The following is a 24,545-nucleotide window of genomic DNA, read 5'->3' as shown; positions in this document are numbered from 1 at the left end:
ACCAGCGATGTCATTATTAAAACGCATTAAATTCTTTTTTTCGGACTATTACAATATAATTTGTCCGTCATTATTAAATTAAATAATTTTTATTTTTATTTTTTATTACCGGACTGGTACCGCAGCCCGCGCGTCTCCCATGTCTCCCCCTCTTGCTTTTCTCTCCCTCGTTTAATCGTCTATTACGAACTCTCCTTGAATCAAACGGATATCGCCCGAAGAACTCACGCGCTCAGATCAGCCAGTTAATTCATTTGTGGACGATGTCGTTCATGGTACAATTCTCGATTGACTTGAAAATCAATTACTCTGCTAGTAATAAACTGCTTTCATCAAACCGCAATTTCTTTTCTCGTTACCTCACAGTTTCTTTTGCGAAAATTTCGACCTGCGATATTCTTTGCGCATTCTAGAAAAATCGATTTCTGCAGTAATAACTGCTTTCTGAATATTTGATTATTAATTTATTGGTCTTTTAATGTATGGATCGCGTATCGAAAGTTCTAGATAAGTTTTAAAAATAGTTCTGCTCGAAATACTACGAAAATTAAATTTGAAATTCTCGACTTAGAAGACGAAAAATAGCGAGAATTTGTTCAATTTTGGTTTTAACGTTTTGAGCCTTAAGGATAATCGTTAGAACTCGTGAGGGGTTATACAGAACTCTCAACAGAATTGCCGGTTACCGAGAAAAATTTTTACCCCTATGGGACTTCGAAATTTTTCAGACTCGTATAATTTCAACCATTGAGAACTTTTTTTTATTTCGCCTCGGAACGCTTCGAGTGTTAATAATTATTGCTAGAACTTCACAGAGATTTCTTTTTTGTATTTTTTAATATTTCTTACGTACCTTTCTTTTCTTTTATTGTTTCTCAAATTTATCTATGCCTTTTTTCGTAAAAGTAGAAAGTGTACTTCTGCTTTCCATCTGGTGCTTACTGGCAGTAAAAAAATGAGAAATTTCAATTTGTTATCTCTTAACGCATTTTTCGAACTAGTCGCGACTAGTATTAACGCAATCGTACTAGCCGCGCATAACGAAGCGCGCGATTTTGTCGCGAAAAATCAATGATAAAGTTAAAATTATTACGCGGCGATGCAACACGAGAGGAGGACGCGACTGATAATCTCTCCTTCGCCGACGCGCATCTGAGAAAAACGAGTGGTATCGGGAGCGATGAAATTTAACGTATCAACGTTCGCACTTAGCGGCCTAATGCGAATTCCGCAGCGATAAGCTCTGATTTACGCTGGCTCTCGCCGGGACCTCCCGTTTCGCGTCGATCGTTGAAAACACACACGCCGGACCTATGTGAACTTGGCACCCGACTTTTAATAAATAAAGTTTTAATTAAGTAAAATGATAGTACTTCGTTTGTAGTTGTTTGTAGTAAAAATATTTTCGTTTGTAGTTCAACCCATTATAAAAAAAAAATGTTTAAAAAATGACTGTCACCCGACTGTAATATTTTTCAAATCCGCTTCTTCCACGTGATTCAGAATCGTTTGTAGTTGTTTGTAGTGATTTTCCTTTTGTTTGTAGTTGAATAGTTTAAAAGTTACAAAATATTTGCAATAAACAAATAATGTAACTTTGACAATTTTAAAGATTTTGTAAATCCGCTTCTTCCACGTGATGCAGAATCGTTTGTAGTTGTTTGTAGTGAAAAATAGAAAAATCTTCAAAATTGACAAAGTTACATTATTTGTTTATTGCAAATATTTTATAACTTTTAAACTATTTAACTACAAACGAAAGGAAAATTACTACAAACAACTACAAACGATTCTGAATCACGTGGAAAAAGCGGATTTGAAAAATCTTTATAATTAACAAAGTTCACTCTTGGCTAATTGTTTAAACAATCATAATTTTGAAACGGTGCAACTACAAACGAAAGGAAAATCACTACAAACAACTACAAACGATTCTGAATCATGTGGAAAAAGCGGATTTGAAAAATCTTCAAAATTGACAAAGTTACATTATTTGTTTATTGCAAATATGTTATAACTTTTAAACTATTCAACTACAAACAAAAGGAAAATTACTACAAACAACTACAAACGATTCTGAATCACGTGGAAGAAGCGGATTTGAAAAATCTTAAAGTCGGGTGACAGTCATTTTTTAAACATTTTTTTTTTTTTATAATGGGTTGAACTACAAACGAAAATATTTTTACTACAAACAACTACAAACGAAGTACTATCATTTTACTTATTTAAAACTTTATTTATTAAAAGTCGGGTGCCAAGTTCACATAGGTACACGCCGGCCGCACATTTCCGCGTGCAGCGTAAGCGAGCCGCGCCACGTAAATCGAAAGGGCAGTATGTCGGTAAATCACGCAGTGAAAGCCGCTTAGTTTCGGCTAGATACATCTCCCGCGCGGCGTTTATACCGCTAATGAGACGCTCGGTTGACAGGCAAGCGAAGCCTTCCGCTCCTTATCGCGCGCATCATAAACGTCCATCCTGTCGTCACGGCCGCAGGACCGGATTCTGCGTCCTCTCTTGTTGTCGCCTTTGCACTGGATTGGTCTTATTTCACAATATAGCGCCGGACTCTCGATGAAATTTCGCGATATCGCGCTTTCCCTTCGCTGTGCGATAGCGCCCTTGATTTTCTTCACTTTTCATCGCCGGCTTTAATCCGTGGTTAAATAATTTGATAATTTTTGTTTTTAATTATCTGCAACATTTTATTAAATGTGTGTAACGGTTATTATTAACATTTATATCAGCTAAAATGCTCATGCAAATGCGTATTTCATAATCTGTCGCGTGATCTGAATGTAGTAACGTGATCGCGATGAAAGTTTCTTCCACACGATCCGTCAGAACGCGGTCCGATTTATTCTCGTGTCGTTATTTTGTTACATGTTTTCAGAGAACTTAAAACTTCCAGCTAAGAAAATCCTTCGAATATGGAATCGTTTTGGTCCTAATTATAATAAACTCATTTGCATGCTTTATCTTCTTCGTAAACCGGAAAACACCCGATATCTGGGCCAGTTCCTGTTGCCTCGCGTTCTCGCAGCTCGATAAACACGAACGAATCAACCAGCACGTAGCACGCGACAGACGCCGCGTGCATGTCTGCTTTAACGAAGCGGTAGGATCTATGCCAGGTGTGTAAATTTCTTAAGATGTCTTCACGTCTATTAAGCTGACACAGCCACTTTAGCACAATCGGCTTAGCGTGTTTTTCTTACAAAAGATCAACAACAACTAAATCTTTTTTTTAAATGCGCCAAGGACAAAGGTTCGCTCTATCAATTCACATAAGATTTAGAATGATATCTTTTGCAGATTGTGAATAAGGTTTGGCACGCTCTTATTTAACTGACTGTAAACTATAGGTTTTTTTTTGTTGAAAGATTGAGAGTCTACTTACTATATTATATACTAACAGCCACTAACTATAGTTTATTAGTTTATTTTCGTGTTCATAAAAGAAAAATATTTATATCAAAATTTTTAGAGAGGGATATCTCCAAACTTCTCGTCTGATAAAAATTTAACTCAAGAAATTCTGCCTTTTTTCAAAAACATTTTGCATTTACAAAATATTCTTCTTCTAAAACACGTAAATAAATAAAGAAATAATAATAAATAATAATAAATAAATAAATAATAATAAATAAAAAATATAATTATGGATAGAAGGGTCCAAGTAGCACAAGAGGTTCTTAGGGTAATCCTAAATACATATATCGCGATATATGTATATTGTACTTATATTTTTTGAACAATATTTTCGATACACTTGTAGCTGGTGATTAGTCCATTAATGGATAAAAAACGGATTTATCCCAATATTATGAATACAATTAGCATAAGCGCTATATTTTATAATATACAAAGCTTTTATAGGATCGGCGTTAAAAAATTGTGATTTTACGTATTCATTTTTTGCTACATGCAATGTTGATGATTTGTACACGTGACTTCCAATGATACTGACTATTGAAATTCAAACTAATGGCACCATCTTATGTCCCCCTCGAAACTGTTCCATTTTTATCTAAAACATTTGTTCATATCTCTTTTAGCTTTTCAGAAAATCGACTGGATAAATTTAAATGGTCCATTCTGTATATATACTTAAAACGGTAATAGAAAACAAACACACACACATATATAACTAAAATCAAAATTATAATTGATGCATAACAAATCAGATGTAAGTGTATACATAATTATTAATTTAGTCTTTATTTTAATAACGTAACTTTATTTTAAGATACATATCGCACATAATATAGTAATAAAATATACGAAATGGCAATCGACATTTTGGACAAAGGCATCAGGGCACATACCTATAAGCTACGAGCACAAATACTCAAACCCATTTTTATTTCTCAAAACATGGAAGAGACATATGAAAATTCCATACAAATTGATTGCCAAACTAATGTTGGTTATTTAGCCAATACACTTTTTAAAAACACTCCGAGTTTTGAAGAAATATCAACTTGCAGTATGGAATGTCCAGTACGAACGAAGAAATTACCCGTTGCACAAATTGATTACAATTTAATACAACAAAATGATTTTTATAACATTATAAATAATAATATTATATTAACAGGAAAAAGGAAGTGCTATCGAAAAGATTGTCCCGGTTTCAAGACAACAACGCTTTTCAAAATTGGTAAAAATTATATTACGTTGTTAGAAAATTTAAATCTTTCCAGCAAAAAATTTCCATAAAGATTTTAATCTTACTAAAGTTGTCTCTAAATCGGGAATTGAGCAACAAATTAGCAACAAAAGAGCACTAAATTTCTGTATAAGTTTTATTCGATTGTGCTAAAGTGGCTGTGTCAGCTTAATAGACGTGATGTCTTCTATCCGACATAATTGCGGATTAAATTACTATTGGTTAGTTCAATCATTATTTAAGCTTCATAGTTCTACACGTTAATTAACATTGATGAATCGAATTTGTTATTGATCTCTCAAATAGTTGGCTACTTCGGTGAAGTTTTATTTCCCCGCGGAATGCGCCCCGATAATAAAACGGTTGAGCGAGGGTTCCATTTGCCGTGCGCGTTTAATCGCAAACACGAGACTGTGTGTATTCATTCGCCGCCCTTTATTTGCGTTATCCCGCCGTCTAATTGCCTACATGACGAGTTACGTATTTGCGGATCGACGTATGTGGGCGTTCTTTCAAGGTGCAATCGAGAGAGTCTTGCACCTTCGACAGTCTCTTCTTCTTCGAAGATAAAGAGATAGCACAAAAATTCATAAATGATAAGGCCAAGTTCCAAAGGAGAGCGATAATTTTGTGAGAGGAAAAAGTTTTTTTTTTTAAAAACGCGTCGAAAGAGCCTAATTGGATCAAAATCGGAGGCAGTGATAGTATATAATTACCAAATTTTTTATATATTACCAACATGAAAAGTAACTGATACATTATTCAAGGTGCAAATTCAAAATAAACATACATAAAATGTATAAATAAAACTGATCAAAATTTGATTAAAAAAAAATTTAATTAAAATAACAATATATTTATTAAAAAATACAAAAAAAACTTGGCGCTGCCAACGGGCTTTGCCTCTCCCCTTTTCAGGATTTCTTATCCTAACTCAAGATAAAAGATTGTTCGTATGTTTTTATGTTCTTTTTATCTTTCATTTATATTTATATGTTGATATTATAATTCACCTCAATGCCGTGATATTTCGTTCATTCTATTATTCTGCATTGTAAAATTTATTTTAAATTTTATTATATCTGTTATATGTCTTTAGAACACATTGCGAACAGTTCCTTCTAATGCATCTCATCTTCTTCCAGCTTTTTCTTTTTACAAAAGTGAGATATAATACTTGCGCCAAGCGCGTCACCTATAACGTTGATTGTTGTTCTGAAACGGTCGCTAAAAAAATAATACACTCTTTTTATATTGCTTGGCAAAATTTGTAAAGCTTGCGACGCGTAAGAAAGAGAGCCTAATGATACTTTTATAGCATATAACTTACACAAACCAATCAACAGCGATAATTAATGTAATATCTTCAACAGGCACTCCGATAGAATTTAATACCATTATCAACATCATATAACCGCCGCTGGGTATGCCAGTAGCTCTCACGCATGATACTGTGCACGCAACACTGCAACATTAAAAGTTAATTGTTTTTAATTTCTGTCTCTAACAGGTGTATTCAGTTGCGTTCGTGTTTTAACAAACTTGACGACTATTATTTTAAATAGTGAAAATTTCAACCCACGTAATTGTATAATAAATATCGCTCCAATTGTTTCATACAGTGCTATTCCGTCCATATTTATCGCTGCTCCGGTCGGTATAATAAACTTCGTCATTTTGGAATTTATTCTCATAGTCTCCAAACATTTTATTGTATATGGAACTGTGGCGGTACTAGAAATTGATATTTACAATTATTTATTTATATATTTGGTATATTTTTGCATATTACCGTTGTTACAATAAAATATAATTTAAAAGTATCTAATATGTATCTGAGATACTTTTAAAGTATCTGAATACCTGTATCTACATACATTTCAGTTTGTGTATCTGTATTTGTATCTAGATACATTTTTTTACATGTGTCTGTATCTGTGTCGAGATACATTTTAAAAGTATCTTAAAAGTATCTTCGTCACTGGTTGTAACACACAAAAATTCCTCAAGATGCAATCTCCGACATTAACACATTCCGCGCGGAAATACTCCGCACCCTCACCCGTCGAGCGCATAATGCTTTGGCTCCGATTAAATTCTACTCGCATTCCTACCCATTAGCGCGTACTCTTCAGCGGGGAAAGGCAGAAAGAACAGTCGCTGGCTGACTGCACGTCCCCTCAATTTTGGGGCGTAACCACACAGCGTTGATTATTCCATAATTAACGTGATTACCGTACGTTCCCTTGTGCCGTAATTTTTTCCACTTTCATATACAGTTTGTTTAGTGAAATTCTAATTAGCTTAACTCGCAATATATTTCCAGTCAATCCCTTTAATTTCGCGCTCTATTTTATTGTTTTTATTTTTATTATCCAAGAAAGGCTATTTTTTTCTACGCAAAATATGTAGTGTAGGAATAGGTTTGTAAGTGTTGGACTAACTTTATTAAGTGCGCCGTTATACCTAATGCGTGTTTCAGGGCGGATTCCGTATGAGCTTTCCCCTGCGTCGAAAAAATTTTTTTTATTATGTTTTTTTTTATTATTGGTTGATTGAAGGTGACACGATTGTCGCTACTGTTTTTCATTTTTGGGCATGCCCGAGCTGGCATAATATGCCCAATATATCTTGCATATAGTTATTTCTCGGAGTCTGTATTTGTAATTTAACGAAAGCTGCTTCCTCACGTATGGGTTTAACTATACGGAATTTCCCTTTTTGTTGTTCTGCCAAAATTTTTGTTAGGGCCTTAGTCTTACGGGACCACATGTCGCCGCGGGTGGTGGAAATACACCTTATTAAGAGGAAAGATGTAACAAAATAAAGGATTTATAACAAGAACATAAATGTTTATATAATACAAAATATATATAGAAATATACATAGAAATTTATTTAAAAATCTATTTAAAAAAGAACTTTGTAGTAAGGGAAAATGGGACAAAGTAAACCTTTTTTTTTTACAAAAAATTAACATTTTATTTTAATAGTAAAGTTTATAATTAATATGTTTCGCAAAGCATGTATTTTACACTAAGAAAGAGTTTTCTTACGCTTACTATTTTTAATTTTTTAGAAATATATAATCATTTAGATATTAATATAATGATTTACTTTTATTAAATTCCCAAAAGCATTCAGTATAATCATGACACGAGCCATGCTAAGTAGTCGATAATTATCATTGTTTTACCACAAACATGAATTCTCCAAAATTTTAGTTTGTTTATTGTTGATACCTGAAACAAAATATTTTTCTTTATGAAAGTATTAAATATCTATATAAATATTTATCGTGAGCAGCCACTTACTTACTGAACTATATATATCAGGGTCCGCCACCAAAATCCGGACAAAATGAACAATATGTTTAAACATTATTATTAAATACAAATACTAACAATTTACCGGCTTTATCTTGATTATTATTGGAAATTACGATGTTTAAGTGCGAAAAGATTCGCGAGATGAACAGGCGCGAGATACTAACGTGATTCATTTGTCTGATTGCAGGGAAACGAGGCGGTTGTGCCGGAGGGTTGGCCTTTGACGTTAGGTGGTAGCGGTCTGATACTGCAGCTGGGCGAGCTCGAGGCGTCCGCGCTACGTCTCGGGGAATGTTACCTCTGCGTACGCAGCACGGCTGCTGCAACTACAACTGCAACCACCACCTCGTCGGTCAGCGGCGCCACGACCGCCGGTGAAGCCGCTGAGCAAAATACCGTTGAGGTGAGTCACGTCTTTTTTCGTACTTCCCTTTCTCTCTTTCTCTCTCGCCTTACCGTCGCGAGAAAACCGCGTCAAGTGATGATCCTTCGGGTCTCGCCGCGAGAGAATGACACTTCGTCTTAACGGTCATCGAAGACTCGGTCGGAATTCCAGGCGAATCCTTCCGAATGATTGTATGACGAATCCGCGGTATAAATATTAACAGTCATCGTGCATGCGGATGTGTGGCCATGTAATGGGACGGGCGTTATTAGACGTGCCTTTTAAGCCCCTTTCGGTCTAATAAAAGACGTATCTTTGAAAACGCCGACGCGACATTGTCACGCTCATAACGTTTTCTCATATTCCGAGAAGTATGTCTAGTAAGCCGATTTGTCACGACTTTAAGCTACAGGCTGAATTTATCGCTCTCATAGATATTTAATAAGAAGAAACTTAATGCACACACACACACACACACAGCAAACTTTGCTACGGCTTTGTGTTAAGATAAGATGTAATTTTTTTAGCTTGCTTCTGTTTTTTAACACATCTTATGGTATTATCATTTTTAAATACGAGGATAAGTAAAAAAATAAGTTTCCCTATTTATTTTAAATAGAATGAGGACACGTAAGACAAGTAAACAACATTTTTTAGTAAAATCTCGACTATTTTTGTTAGATTTTTTTGTTGGAACCGTGAATGGAATAGGAGAGCTCTATTAGGCCTATAACGACACCTTTTTTTATGTGCAATCAGGTATTGGGAATTGTCAAAATTATAATTAAAATTTTAATTTAAAATTTTATATATATAATTTTATATAAACATCTATACTTTTACCGAAATTTATGTACAACATAATATGCGTGTGCGCGCGCGCGTGTGTGTATGTGTTGTATATGAACAATGCTAAATTTTATTCTTAAATATTATTTTAAACTATCAAAACACATATTTTAAAAATAATTATCACATATTTATTAGATTATAGCGAATTCGATTGGATGTACTAGTGCACATTAAAGACTGTCGTATATAAATGTACAATAGCTTAAGTAACTAAAACAATAAGATAATTAATGCTATGAATTATTATTATTATTGTTAACTAAATAATAATAATAACTTGTAGTATTAGTTATTTTATTGTTTTAGTTTTTTATAACACCAACGTATGTAAGAACTTCTCTCATATTCGTCATACAATCATTCGGAAGGATTCGCCTGGAATTACATATGTGAATTCACTTTGATTCAGCAGACATCTGATTAACAGATAAGAAATTTAGTTATATATTACCATTTTATATAACCAATATAACCATTTTATTGTTTTAGTTATTTATGCTATTGTAAATTTATATACGACAGTCTTTAATGTATACTAGTGCATACAACCGAATTCGCTGTTAGATCTGAAAGACAACTTTAGTAAGATTAAAATCTTGATGGAAATTTTTTGCTGGAAAGATTCGAATTTTCTAACAACATAAAATAATTGTAATTACCAGGGTAGTTATTTCAGATGGACACAATGTCAGCAAGAATTGTAGCTAGAAAGCATATATGGCAATATTATATAAAATTACCGGATTTTGAAGCAAGTTTTGCGATAAGAGATATAATTATGCAGCAATTACAAAATTTCAAAACACATATTGCAAGACAGCATATAAAAATTTGGAAATACGAAGAAGAAAACTATTAAAGTGGCCATGGATGTTTTTCAAGTATTCAAACAAATTATATTCACAAATGTATTATTTGTGATGTAAATGTTCTACCTACATCTGAATTTTTAGAAAAATCACTTGAATTTACATTCTACACAACAAAATTAAATATAAAATTATATATATCAAAGTTACTTATGTGAATTGAGCAACCGATTTTTAATAAATAAAAATAAAATAAAATAATAGTACTTTGTTTGTAGTAAAAACATTTGATGTTTTTAGTTCAAGCCATTAGTAACCAAAAATGTTTAAAAAATTACTGTTACCCGACTTTAAGATTTTTCGAATCTGTTTTTTTCACGTGATACAGAATTGTTTGTGGTTGTTTGTAGTGATTTTCCTGTATAGTTGAATAGTTTAAAAGTTATAATATATTTGCAATTAACAAATAATGTAACTTTGTCAATTTTGAAGATATTTCACGATTCGAATTTATTTATTATTTTATTATAATTATTTTAATTTATTATTATTGTTATTATTATTTAGTATTTATTATTTTATTATTTAGTTTATTATTTTATAAATTTTTCAAAACGGACCATAATTCATGTAGTCACAGCTCACATGAATTATGGTCTGTTTTTTTTTTTAGCCAGGATGTAACATCAATATTAAAAATATTTTTTAGTAATCAGGAACTCTAGAATAGAATACTTCAAAAAAAAGTATGTATAAGCCATTCAAAACTATTCGATCTTGAAATCGGGTATAGTACGGTGACCATATTTTCTGAGAGAAAATAAAGGACAAACCTGAAAATTTTAGGCTTTGTTTCAACATGCGATCAAAGTTATCATCTCCACATTCAAAATTTAAACGCGCCTGAAGATCGGCGAGCAAAAAACAACCAGTAACTTTATTTGTGACTATCAGAAGTCTATGTATTCTTATAGTTTGAAACTGATTCGACTATGTTGAAACAAATCCTTGGTTTCTTAAATAGGTTCCGGATAACAAAAAATAAAAACGGATTTAATATGAATAATTTTAATGAAAAAAATTTTTAAATATAATTAACACAAAAAGAAAACAAATTATATATTACAGTAGATATACTTTTAAGTGTTGTAATGAATTCGAATTAATTAAAATTCAAATTATGTACGTGTTCTCACGTTAGTACGATGTGAGACATTGAAACGCTAAGTAAAAAAAAAATTAATATTGTAATTTTATAAATATAAAAGACAAAATTTTAATATAATAGACAAAATTGAATTTTGAAAAAATGAATAAATCTAAAGGATAGCTACTTGAAATAAAGGCCTGTTCTTTAAAATAAAGGACGTATGGTCACTGGTAGGTACAAAGTATCTCATTTTTCAATTAGAAATGTTAATCGGAACTTTTTTTATAAGTAAAAGGGAAAGAGAATAGAACTCTAGAACTCTTTAAAAGCTAGAACACTAAAGCTCTAATCATAATTATGAAATTTTTATGTCAGGGTGCTAATTTCACATGCTCTATGTCGGCAGAAGTTAGTAAGCGAGTAAAGAAATCTATTGTTCGCAGATAGCAGTAGTCTGGCGAACTACGTCGATGAGGGCGCCGGGGATCTTAGGTTGGGACCGTGAGGACGAGTTCATGGATTGGCGAGACCTGACAAACAAGGGTCAGCCGAGTTCATCGAGCGCGGTGGGCACGAGTCTCGGCGCGACGCAATCCTCAAGCGCGATGAAGACCGCCGTCCGCCCGCGGCGAAGATCGCGCGAGGACGCCCGCCCGAGAACGCGCGAGACCAGCAGAACCAGCAGCGTTGAGCATCGTCGAGAGGAAACCAGATCGATCGACAGGTTGGAGCATCAGACCTGCCGCGAGAATTGCGCGATTGGCGAGTCCGGTCGCACCGCCACAGTGATGAAGTCCAGGTCCGCGTCGAGCGTCGATGCCTGGAAGGAGGACCTCGATAGCGAGCTCAACCATGGCACGAGTCGCCGTTCGCACTACAAGAACTCCTCTAGTCCCACCGGCGGCGACGAGAGCCGCGCCAAAGTGAAGCGATGCGCCAAAGTCGTCTCCACTACAACGATGGAGAAATGGAAGGAGAGCAGCAGATGCGAAACGCGCAGTAGACTGGTCGCGCCGGAGGTTCTGAAGAGCCCGCTGCAATTTGAGGAAAGCATACTGCGGCAGGATAACATCGCCGGCGACTCGCCGAAGGATCTCGAGGACAGATTACGAAATGTGAGCGGCCCGGACGACGTCAGTGATGAGGATCTGCCAGCGTATATAGGCAATCTGCTCGTCACCGTCGAGAGGAAGATCGAGAGAGTCTCGCTTGATGATATGACGTTTCCCTGTCCGGCGTGCAGAAACATAGACACGGACGATCCGTTGTTGGGATGCAGATGCATCGGCGACGATTGCAGCTGTGGTGCCGGCGAGGACAACTGCGACTGTGCCTCCTCTGCGTCCACCTCGCGAAAAGAGCAGTTCGCGAAGAGCTTCGAAGTGGCGGGAATCAAACATATCGACAGCGACGACGAGGAGGAAGTACGAATGGGATTTGGTGAGTAATTATCAACGATTTCTATGATTTGCTCAACTTGCTGCGTGTATGAAATACCGTGCAGAAAGCGATTTAAATAATTTTCTGCTTTTTTTTTTTAATAATGATTTAGAAGCGTACTTTCTATGAATAATCTTTACATTTTTCACGGGAAGATAAATTATTCGCGTCCATACATAGAATAATGCTATCTAGTAGACAGCAAATAATCGACAAAGAGTTTACAAGAGTAGAGATCGTGGGTACGATGTTGAATTTTGCTTCCGGAATGACCGCCTGTCGAGCGGTATGCACTTTATGAAAACTCGCGAATGATTTCTGCCAAGCCAGCATGCCAGCTGCCCGCACTCGACGAGCGCTTTTATGCGGACGCGTGTGTGCGCGCGCGTGATTTACCGGCAACTAAACTCGCGCGGCGCACCGAACTTGAAATTGTGGTCGAAGTGCGGCGTAGGCGGCATACCTTGTAAAGTGGCTACTTCATGTCACGCCGGTTATTGAAAAATCCGAATGCTACTTGCGCACCGAATCGGTACTTGCACTTCGTCTGTGCTGATGTGAAAAAATACCACGGCGCGACTCTCCGGTGCGTGTGAATAGAATCGCTGTATTCGTAATGCCGTACCGATGTGCACGTGCCCGCACGACGCGACGTGAGAATGCGCGCTATACAGCTCGAAGCTGCGACGAACTTTATGACGGAAGTACATCCTGTTAAATAAAGTACTAAATAGCTATAACGCATGTTTAACAGAAGTTTTCACGTTAATTGGCAATTTATTTTGCAATGATATTGAACTTTCTACGGACATTATCAGTTAAATTCTGCAAAAAAATGCTAATTTTATTTGAAAAATTTATTTCCAAAATTATTTGTTAATTGATTTAACTTTTTACGCAATTAACTTTTTGCGTTTTTTACTTATATAAATTAGATTAGCGATGGAATCTAATGTCTTTTGTTTTACATTTTTCTGATTCTTACATTTCTAACAATTATTATCAGTTTTTGCATATTTGTTATTTTACTCTTTTGCGTCAGATAATTAAAGGCGAACGATGCAGCTTCTCGTCTACGTCGGATCGAGAATATTTTGTTGCGCATCTCTCGGTGCTGTAAATTTTCAAGTTATGTGCCACAATCCCGCTTTAATCCGTCTTCCCGCGGGCATCGTTAACGAGCGATGACTCTCGCGCCGGCGATGCAGGCGTAATTGTAACGGACGAGTATGCAAATTGTCGGCGCGCTCGCTTGTCACTCGATCTTTCGTCGTGCAGCTCGCCAAACGAATCACTCGCGTATACGAGTCCGACCAGGTCGGGCCGGACCGTGGTTTTGAAGTCTCTTCTCTCGGCCGCCGATCTCCTTTCGCGTCCTCCCACGCTCGTCTCGGTATGCCTCTTTGGTAACTGCCGCCGACAGGTTTGCAAAGTCAAGAGCCTTTATCCGAAACGTCGCCACGTCGGCGCCGCCAATGTAAAAGTGACTTACAGTATTCGTCGTGCCATTGCGTGACTTTGTGCGCAGTATCACGTAATTTGTGTTGTTCCACGGACAAATTTTTATTTATTTATTTTTTTAAGTACTTGGTGGAGCTATAATTATATATAAATCTGCAATTTGGACGATAAAGAAATTTTGCAAAAAATTGATTTTATAAAATATTATATTATAGATGAATTTTTTGATGTTATTAATTTTTAGCGCAATCTCAAGTGATCTTACACAGCAGCAGGTAATCTTACATAGCGCGATCTTACACAGTAAATTGAATAGTCACTGATATTCGAAATGATGAAGATTTCATTTCCACTTCATTTTTAATAGCTGAAAAATGATAATTTGCCGCCGCCGTAGAAGCAGCCTGCGCAGAACATGTGTTATGAATGCAATCATCGTAACAATTATTTTTTTAAACCTAGGATCAGCGGACCGCAGATACCGCGGACCGTTGCTAACCATTATGACCGATTCGCTCGCGTCCGTTGCGGCGTCGCAATTGGCAGCCCCGGTATATATGCTCGAACATTTCTTGAACTTTCCTTGCGGTTGCCGGCCGCCTGTTTGCGGAGCGAGAGGCAAGCGACCTGCCTCGACAGTGAATGAACGGAGTAACGAACTCGTCAATGAATATTCGTGCTAATGAGATGCGGCAACGAACCGGCGATTTTTCTACAGCCTTTGACGGCAAACAGTGAAATCTTCGAGTAAGAAAAGGCAGTTATAATTGTTCAAATATCCTCATTTACGAACAATGTTTAGTGAAGAACAGAACAATAGATTTTTTTAAATCTAAATGATTAAACTGAATTTTATAAACAGACATATTTATAACTTAATTACATACACAGTATGTCGGAAAAATAACGGAACTCTAAAAAAAACAAAAAAACAATCAGTTATTTTGCCAAAATTATTTCTGTTTGTTCAAAATACATCTCTTCCGCATTAATACACCGCTGTGCACGTTCAACCAATGCTAGCATAGACTTTTTTATGTCGTCTTTCGGAATTGCCTCAATGATCCTCGTCACAGCCTCTTGAACTTGTGTAACGCTGTCATAAAACGTTCCTTTCATAGCCAGTTTGAGTTTTGGAAACAAAAAATAGTCACACGGAGATAAATCAAGTGAATACGGAGGATGTTGAAGCACACAGACTTGTTTTTTCGCCAAAAATTCACGAACTGCGACGGTCCTGTGAGGTGGTGCATTATCGTGCAAGAAAAACCAACTTTCCGGCGCTCGATATTCAGGCTTCACTCGAATGATTCTCTTCCATAAACGCTCCAAAACACCCAAGTAATATTCACCTGTGACATTTTGACCGCTTGGAACGAATTCCCGAAGAATAATACCTTTGGAATCGTAAAAACAAATTAACATTGTCTTCTCTCGTGACTTCTGGAAACGGAAATTTTTTCGATTTTGGAGAGCCTGGGGACTTCCACGTTGCACTTTGGCGCTTTGTTTGAGGATCATACTTAAAGCACCATGTCTCATCACCAGTTACAATCGATTCCAGAAATGTGGAGTTTCGTCTGGCTGTTTTGATGAGGTCCTTGCAGTGTTCAATGCGAGCAATTTCTTGGTCCTCATTTAAGGCGTGAGGAACAAAACGAGCACAGACTTTCCGTTTGTTTAAATCCTTTGTCACAATTTCGTGAATCATGTCTTTGGTCGTATTTAATTTTTCCGCCATCCATCTCACAGTCGAATTCGGTTCATTGGCGATCATTTCACGCACTTTTTCTACCAACTCTTTGCGATTTTTATCTTTTGGCCGGCCTACCCTAGGATCGTCTTCCAAAGCTTCACGACCGTTCTGGAATCGCTTATACCACTCGAACACACGTGTACGGGATAAGCAATCATCACCATGAACTTTTTTCAGCAATTCAAATGTTTCCGTAAAAGTTTTACCGAGCTTGAAACAAAATTTAATATTAGCTCTTTGTTCCACCGCGTTTTTGCGACGAGATGGCTAATGGTACTATCACTTTAAGCGTTATAGCTTGACAATTTGTTGATCGATTTCAATGAAGTTAGTCTCGTTTTGTAAATAACATATGCAGCTTTCAGAGTATATATTGTCTTAAAAGATGGCGTTTTCACGATGAAACGTGCGATGAAGCGTGACTACGATTTCACGTTGAAACTCAATGTCAGTTTATAAAATATGTCTATATTTTTATAGCACAAAAATTCATAAATGATGACATTGAGTTTCAACGTGAAATCGTAGTCTAGCATTATTTTCGTGATAAACATTTGAATTCTGTAACAACAAATTTAAAGAAAAACATTTTTTCGATCGAGAGAAATAGAAATGAAAAATATAGATAATAAATCACGATACATTGGAAATTAATTTCTTATTTTTGTATTTCAAATCATTGATTTAAATATTCAAATATTTATTTTCTCGCTTTAGCTGAAGCTTTCTATCAATTTTCCATTCAGATGGTGAAAACACTCTTTCAGAGTCGTAACATTCCGTAGAGTACATAATAGTAAATCGACGAGTTAGCGTCGAGATAGTTATCGTGCGTATTATCAACAACATTGCGATAATCTTATCTGTATTTTCCTATCTATTTCGGCATTTGGTCAAGTGCGAAGAACCGGTCGTTACTCTCACTCGGAACGTCCGTTTTGCTGTCATCGTTTTGCAACCTGCATAGCCGGACGCGGCTGTGCCCGTGGCGGACGCACACGCCATGCGATCGGACATGACTTTGCGCGGGTTGTCGTGTTTCATTAGCACGTGGATATCTCATTGACGGCGACTCGGTCCCGTCGGTGCGACCCACTCGTTTTCGCGCGCAGGTTTGTCGGCATGTCATGAGACATAATCCGCCCATCGCGGGACATAAACACCGCTACCCACGCGCGAGGGTTGCCGCGCGAGAGAGGATACTGCCGGGAATGAATTACGCAGCGATGTGCAGCAGCGCGGAATGCATTCGATTTAGCTTCTTTCGGTCTCGGCACGCAGCGCACAACAGAAAAGGAAACATCCGGTTGTTTCTTAGATTTTTTCAGGGAAACAATGCTATTTTTAGGAAGTGAGAACCGTATTAGTACGATATAAATTCTACTAATAAGTAATAATTATAAGAATAAAATAAATTCTGTACATTTTTCGATGCAGACGAAGAAATTCACGAGTCGCGAAAATTCTCTGAACACGTCGCGTCGCGAGATCCGCAAGAACTCATACCGTCGCGCATTGCCAGTTAATTCTTAGATGATCGACAAGACACAAGCAGGAAGAATGCGGCAAGCTTTACTAGCGTTGCTGCGACCGACCAAAGAAAATCATCAACCCAGACTTTAACAGCGGCAATATATAACCGCAACGTGTACTTCGTACCGACAGAAAGAACGAGGAGTAAAAGCCGCGAAGCGATATATGCCGCTTCCTTAACACTAGAATGTCCGGCCTCTTCTGGTTATCCATAGTGTCTATTTTGCCTTCTCACTTTTTCATAATTTAACGTCTTAAAGAAAATATTCTGCCATATGTTGTATGGCAGGGCCCTAGGATTTCAATGTTAAACATATCAATAGAAACAAAGTGTCAAAATATAAGCAAATTAATAAGAACAAAATCAATATTAAGGTTAGGAACATAAATTTTGTAAGAAAATCAAAGTACAAAGTAAGAGTAAAAATGTAAAGATCTATCAAAAAACACGTCGCGATCGACTGGTTGGACACCCCTAAACAGTGAAGAAAAGTATAACGCAAAAACAATTCAATAGGAGCGTAAAGAGCCACAATGCAGGTTCTTCGTGCGAAGGTTACTGTATATTCATTTAAAATTACAAACGTTTACAAACGTTTCTGCCTGACATCAGGCCTTCTTCAATGTACAATACTAAACGAAAGAATCGCACGCAGTCATTACATAGATAATAAGATGTGGAAGAAGTATTTAAAATACATTTGAACCAAAATGTTGTTCAGTACATTAAAAAAGTTAGGATTGTGATAATTACATGTTGATAGTAAACTCATCCACGCAGAAGGAACGAGGTGGAAGAGTGAAAAACTATTAGACTTAACCAGTTCTTTCGTTTAGTTCTCTTTACGCTCCTATTGAATTTTATTTGATTTTGTCAATTACTAGAGCCTTGTACATTAATTATTATAACGCAAAAAAGTTATTGCGAAATATCGCTGTTTCAAAATCACGAAATGTTTCAATAGTCGCTTTGGAAAGTCAAAAATTCTCGCGCAAGAGCGAGAAATAGCATAACATATAAACAGGTATTAACGATCAAGCTGATATGAATGGAAGGGTTCCTTTTCCGCGGCAGATTATTATAGCGCGTAGGCAAAGAGAAACTACCGAGAGGACGCAACTTAATTTGCCCACTTTATTATTTCTTGCACTTTACTGCGGAATTTTATTACTTGTCGTCGTGAGGTACGTGAAAGCTAGTAAATTTTACAGAACTCGTTATCGGGACGCGCTTATCGCACGACGAATGTTTCCCACGTATTTTCTACCCATGGAAAATTTTCTTTTTTATGAAACATTATTGTCTTACAATTTTGTATTTGCCATTGATTCTCAATATTTATCTTTTGCTAAAAAAATTGTCCGAGCACTTTTGAATTAGCGACGATATTTTATTCTTCCAAACAAGTTATTCGTCCAATCACGCGAGGATGATCATCGATTCGTGTCTTGTACGTTTGCCAGATTTTTACCCTCGCCTTCCCCGTTTTGCTTAAACGTGAGTAACGGTGCGATTTTTCGCGACCACTCTCACGTGGTTAGAACGAACAGTTAGCGAAGCGTGACGCATCGCCGTGAGCTTCTGCATCGCCACCGTGTGCATCCAGAGGTTTCGCGATCGAATTGAAGCGTTTCGAGGTACACGAGCGAGCCGTATGTATCCCGTGCTGCGCGCGGGTTGATTGAACGTTTGCCGGGCGCATGAGCCGGCTATACTTAGTAGCTCATTGATCGTCCCCACGGCGGTCCTCAATCATATCTACTTAAGCGGGAATCAAGCGGCTTCCACAATGGAGGCTGTTCACCTCTCGCGGCGCGACGATCCGTTCGACGCGCCTGTATCGCGCGGCGCCGCCGAGTGTAGGACGAGAAAGCGGAGGAATCATCTTTCGCGTTCTCGGCCGAACGCGTTTCGCGATTACACTCATCACGCGAAATTTCGCGCGGTTGCTAGTTTGTATGAACTTAACAGGAAGATTGCTAACCGTTTTCCCGGGACTGGTATCCGCCTATCGAGGTCGGACGGTTATCGATTTTTCGTTTCTTATGCAATTCAATTACTGGCAAGACAATTGGATTAAACTGGAGTCTTATTGCGCTTGTCAACGTCGATTAAATTACAGTTTTATAAGTATTATCTTGCTTCTTAATTTTATTTAATAATTTTGTACTTTTCTTCCTAAAGTAAAAAATTTTGCAAGTGATACATTGTTGAGGAATAAGAAATTATAATCAATAGAGATTAATAATGTTATATCGATATAAAAGTACAATCATTTCATTTTATCCGAAAAATTTCGCAGTTGCTTGACTTGTCTAACATACGTTCAAGCAAAAACTGTGGGTGGCAGAGACTGCACGACAATTTATTTCATCAATAGATAATATAATATGTTTATTAAAAGTTTACGTAAATTAGCTTTATGCAAATTGTGTTCTGAAAAAATTAAAAGCTTATGATTAATAATACGGCAACACTTGGTTTACAATTTAATAGTAAAAGCGCGGCAAACGTCGAACTAATAATTATTACCTTTACGATAATACCACTTCCCACGGCTTAAGCCGATTAATCACGTTAGTATTGGGTCAGTTTAATCCCAGTTTTTAGCGCTTAACTTCCGTGGCGATTCGACGCGCGCTAGCACGCGACTTAACGTCGTGATTTATAGCGCGAAAGCGCAATCAGGCGGCGCGCGATGATTTTATTTAGCGACCTCTCAGCTAGCACCGTCAATCTGACAGTTATCGCGATACGTGGTAATTAGGAGCACGGGATGAAAAACGGCGTAACAAAATCGGCCTGTCGTTTTTACGCGCAGCGCACGAGGAAAGTGTAACGGCCAGCTTTTCGGTTTTTGTTCTTCAACTCTCGATGCGATGCGCGGTGTGTGCCCCTAATCGCTTCATTTTATACGGTACTCCGTTCTTCGCACGCCACCAATCTACTTCTGGATCAATCAGGTTCGAGATCGGCCCAAAGCCCAAGAACGGAAGAACGTTCGTTGCACTTCGGTCTTGCTTCGCCCGCGGTAGATGCTCTTGAATTTGGGTTAATGTATGTTAACGCATCAAGTCTGAAACCACTCCCAGTGTCATAAATCTTCGTCCTCCGATTTATTGTCGCTATAGTAGGCACAGTGTATCATCTTGCGAATACATAATCCTAGCGCAACATTGTCCCCGGCGCTCGCTAAGCCCGAGGCAAGCGTTATTCGCGAGGCTACTCATGAATACTTAATTTCATTTTATTGTCAATATAATTTCTTAATTTTGTTTTGAGATGTTCGATCGGTCTGTCGGTTACTTAATTTGGAATTTTATGACGTCCAAATGTTTAAATAAAAATTAAAATTAATAGGCTATTAGGTCAACGCAATTTTTTTAGTTTGATTTTGTAGGAATTTGATGATGGTGGGTCTTGAGGTTACCTCGATAAGCGAATAAATACAAATAAATATTGATTTTATAAAAATTTGATTCCATTTTGACTATAATTTTGCAACTTATTGACAAATTTATTGACTATTCCAATGAATAATATCCATAATATCAAATTCACAGTAGCGTCCACCAATGACTTTATCAATTGCACCGTTCTTTGTGCGCTTATAAGCTATAATGTCACTGTCAATAGCACAAACAAAATAGTGTTCAGTAATTTGTAATGAAGAATATGAAATATTTATTAATTTTTTCCGTGATGTATACTGTTTGCACATGATAATAATTTATTTATTAATAATTTATAATAATTTATTTATTAATATAAAATATATATTAACATTATAATAATAACAAAAGCTATAAATTATTAAAAATTATATACATAAATTAATTTGTACGCACAATCAAAAACAGAAGGGTATCCTTGTATGGGTGAAGTCAAAAAAGATACAAGAATTTCTTCCGCAGGAGTAAATATTTTTGTAGGTACTCCGTCAATTGTTTTTATTTTATTTTTAATTTTTCCCTTTATATTTTTTTTTATATCTTTATATTTTGACTTTAAGTGTTCTTTTTTTCGGTGAGTCACTCCACAGCGAGAATTAAACTCATTAGTTATTTTACTCCAACACTCGTCTTTTTTTTGCCATGTAAGTTCATTGGTTATTTTACATTTTACGATGTCTTTGTATTTTTTTATTATTTCTATTAAAATTAATATTTCCTCCGAAGTAAAATTGATATTTCTTTCTCTTTGTAATCCTGCCATTTTTAGTACAACTGCAAATATAATTATTATTATACTTGAAGTGCAGGCTCGCAAATTTTTAATCGATGAAATAGCAGGAGGATCTCAAGCCAAGAAGATAGTAGTTCTTAAAATCTTTTATTGTACCAATGTATTTCGTAAGTAGCAAACTTTTCGGCTAATCATTTAGCTATCTTCAGTGCTACCTTAACAAATCTAAATAATTATATACAAATCTAAATAATTATATATGTTAGAAATTTGTTTCCCGTAATTGAGGTCAAGTTAATAAAAATTTTTATTTTTTTATAATTTATATACTTAACAAATAACTAAATTTCTTAGTCGCATACCTGTTAATTAGATGTCTGCTGAATCAAAGTGAATTCACATATGTAATTGAGAGAAGTTCTTACATACGTTGGTGTTATAAATAACTAAAACAATAAAATAATTAATACTACAAGTTATTATTATTATTTAGTTAACAATAATAATAATTATTCATAGCATTAATTATCTTATTGTTTTAGTTACTTAAGCTATTGTACATTTATATACAACAGTCTTTAATGTGCACTAGTACATCCAATCGAATTCGCTATAATCTAATAAATATGTGGTAATTAGTTTTAAAGTATGTGTTTTGATAGTTTAAAATAATATTTAAAAATAAAATTTAGCATTGTTGATATACAACACACACACACACGCGCGCGCGCGCACACGCATATTATATTGTACATAAATCTCGGTAAAAGTATAGATGTTTATATAAAATTATTTATATAAAATTTTAAATTAAAATTTTAAATTAAAATTTTAATTATAATTTTGACAATAGCTTTCCACGTCACCCGTGAGGTACTATTGCGAATGCGTTTTTTTTTCAAGTGGTTTCCCCAATAGGCCTATTCCACTAAAAAATAATGAAGATGATGTACTATATGGCTTGACAAAAAAGTAATATTTGATATCGTTAGACAATTTTACAATGAATTATAATATTTCTAACGTGTCTGAGACATACGAATCAGACAGCACAGCATATCCACAAGAGAAGTCCAGAAGATATCTTGAAGGCATTTTTGGGACGACAGGACGTCCTCTGGAGATATTTTAGACATGTGTTCTATCTAGGAATGCAAGTAAAACAATGCAGCTTCAAGTCCAGAATACGGTGTGTAACATGTAACGATATAGAAATTGAACAATATTGACATTAGAAGCAAGAAATCATATAAAACTATTTTTAGTAGTGTATTTTGCATAATATTTGCATTTTATAATATAGATTAAAATATACCGAAAACTTTCTTTTTTTGTTATTTTGCGTCAGTAGATGCACTTATAATTTCATTAACATTTACATTTCCACTAAGGATTTTACAAAGATTATCGAGATTCATATATGAATCTGACTAATATACGTTTCAGTGATACATACATTTCATCTTATTATATTTTTGAAATTGGGAACTTGTTTCATATTCTTCTTCTTCACTATATGGATTACATGGCCACATGTTGCCCTTTTCCTTTTCGTTCTTCGTTCTTTTCCCAATCGTTCTTCGTCTTATATCTTATTTACTATAATTACCACGAGCTAGTTATATATGTCAGTGCTCGGAATTAGTTGAACATTTCAAAACCGATTACCGATTTCCGCGGTATACGTCTGTTTTCCTCTCTTTACCGCGCGCACCGCAGCCGTTAGGACCAACGCCGCCGAGCATTAGGAGCGGCACTATCTGACTATGAATAAATTCTTCTCCCTATTTATTAAAATTTTAAAAAATTTATTAAAATTTATTAAAAATAAATTTTTATTTTTAAATTTATTAAGTGGAAATATTTCAATAGATTTCTACGTCACTCATGAGGTACTAATGCTGACGCGTTTTTTTAAAATTGATTTCTATTTACATTATTGCATTAATTGTTTATTCTCATAAAAGGCCAAGAAAATCTAATTAAGAAAATCTCTTTTATATATTTTTTAAAAATTAAATTCTATTTTTTTTCTCACAAATCACGTGTAACTTGTCGTATAAAAATGCCATGCTATCTGAATGCAGGTCAATCACATACTGTGTCTCGTAAAATGAATAATTTCTCCGGAAGTTTTACGACATCTTGCTATTATGCAGTCACTTAAGAGATGAAACGGTTGATCGAATAGTGGCTATTATCGCTTTATTATCGGCTCTATTCCATTGTTAATAAAATTTGAAACTATTCTATATCTTACAATGAAATTTTTAAATTATGATATACGGTACATTATACGCACTGGAATGTCTTAGATGTCGTCTGAGAATTCCACGAGTTAATGCTCTTTGCAGGTTTGTCTTCGACGCGGCGGCGGCAATGCGAATCTATTCGCCGGCAACGAAACTGCCTCTATTAGCATAAAACGATAGGTGTCGCGGGCCGACGACTTGATAGACTTGTAAGTAAAGGTTGATTGGATCTTCGTGCTTTACGATGCGCTGTTTGCAATTTAAACGTTTCCATTTGCGACGTCTCGGGGTTTGACGCGATATTTCCGCGTGTCCTCTCGACACGTTATGCGACCTTTCGACATTTTCCCGTTATTTCTTTGTCACGCTGATACACGAAGGTACAGAGATAATTCGTATGACAATTTTAGCATTAAAAGTTCCAGTTATTGTTAACCATCCAATTTCAAATGAGAATGCACATAGTGCATGAGTGCAAACAGAATTCATAATAAATGCGTACGTATGGCTAGTTATTATAATATTATTCCAATTAATAATATCAGTAATATTAAATTTACAGTAGTGTCCACCAATGACTTCATCAATTGCACCGTTCTTTGTGCGCTTATAAGCTACAATGTCACTGTTAATAGTACAAACAAAATAGTGTTCAGTGATTTGTAATAAAGAATATGGAATATTTATTAATTTTTTCCGTGATGTATACTGTTTGCAC

General features: G+C 35.9%; 1 protein-coding gene and 1 long non-coding RNA gene across 2 annotated transcripts in view; one reads left to right on the top strand and one right to left on the bottom strand.

The window, feature by feature from the left end:
• LOC136997196 (uncharacterized) overlaps nucleotides 1-24,545 on the bottom strand; it is a 159,753-nt gene that overhangs the window by 5,615 nt on the left and 129,593 nt on the right. The gene's annotated exons all lie outside the window — the stretch shown is intronic.
• The window catches only part of LOC105671159 (uncharacterized), a 318,172-nt gene that overhangs the window by 165,024 nt on the left and 128,603 nt on the right, over nucleotides 1-24,545 (top strand). Inside the window, exons 4-5 of the mRNA XM_067347649.1 lie at nucleotides 8,191-8,406; nucleotides 11,643-12,639. Of these exons, the coding sequence (XP_067203750.1) occupies nucleotides 8,191-8,406; nucleotides 11,643-12,639 (1,213 nt within the window). The remainder of the gene's footprint in view (nucleotides 1-8,190; nucleotides 8,407-11,642; nucleotides 12,640-24,545) is intronic.

The sequence above is a fragment of the Linepithema humile genome, chromosome 1 (genome assembly GCF_040581485.1).
Source record: "Linepithema humile isolate Giens D197 chromosome 1, Lhum_UNIL_v1.0, whole genome shotgun sequence".
NCBI lineage: Eukaryota > Metazoa > Arthropoda > Insecta > Hymenoptera > Formicidae > Linepithema > Linepithema humile.
The sequence above is the reverse complement of the archived record's forward strand: the minus strand, read 5'-3'. Positions and strand labels throughout refer to the sequence as shown.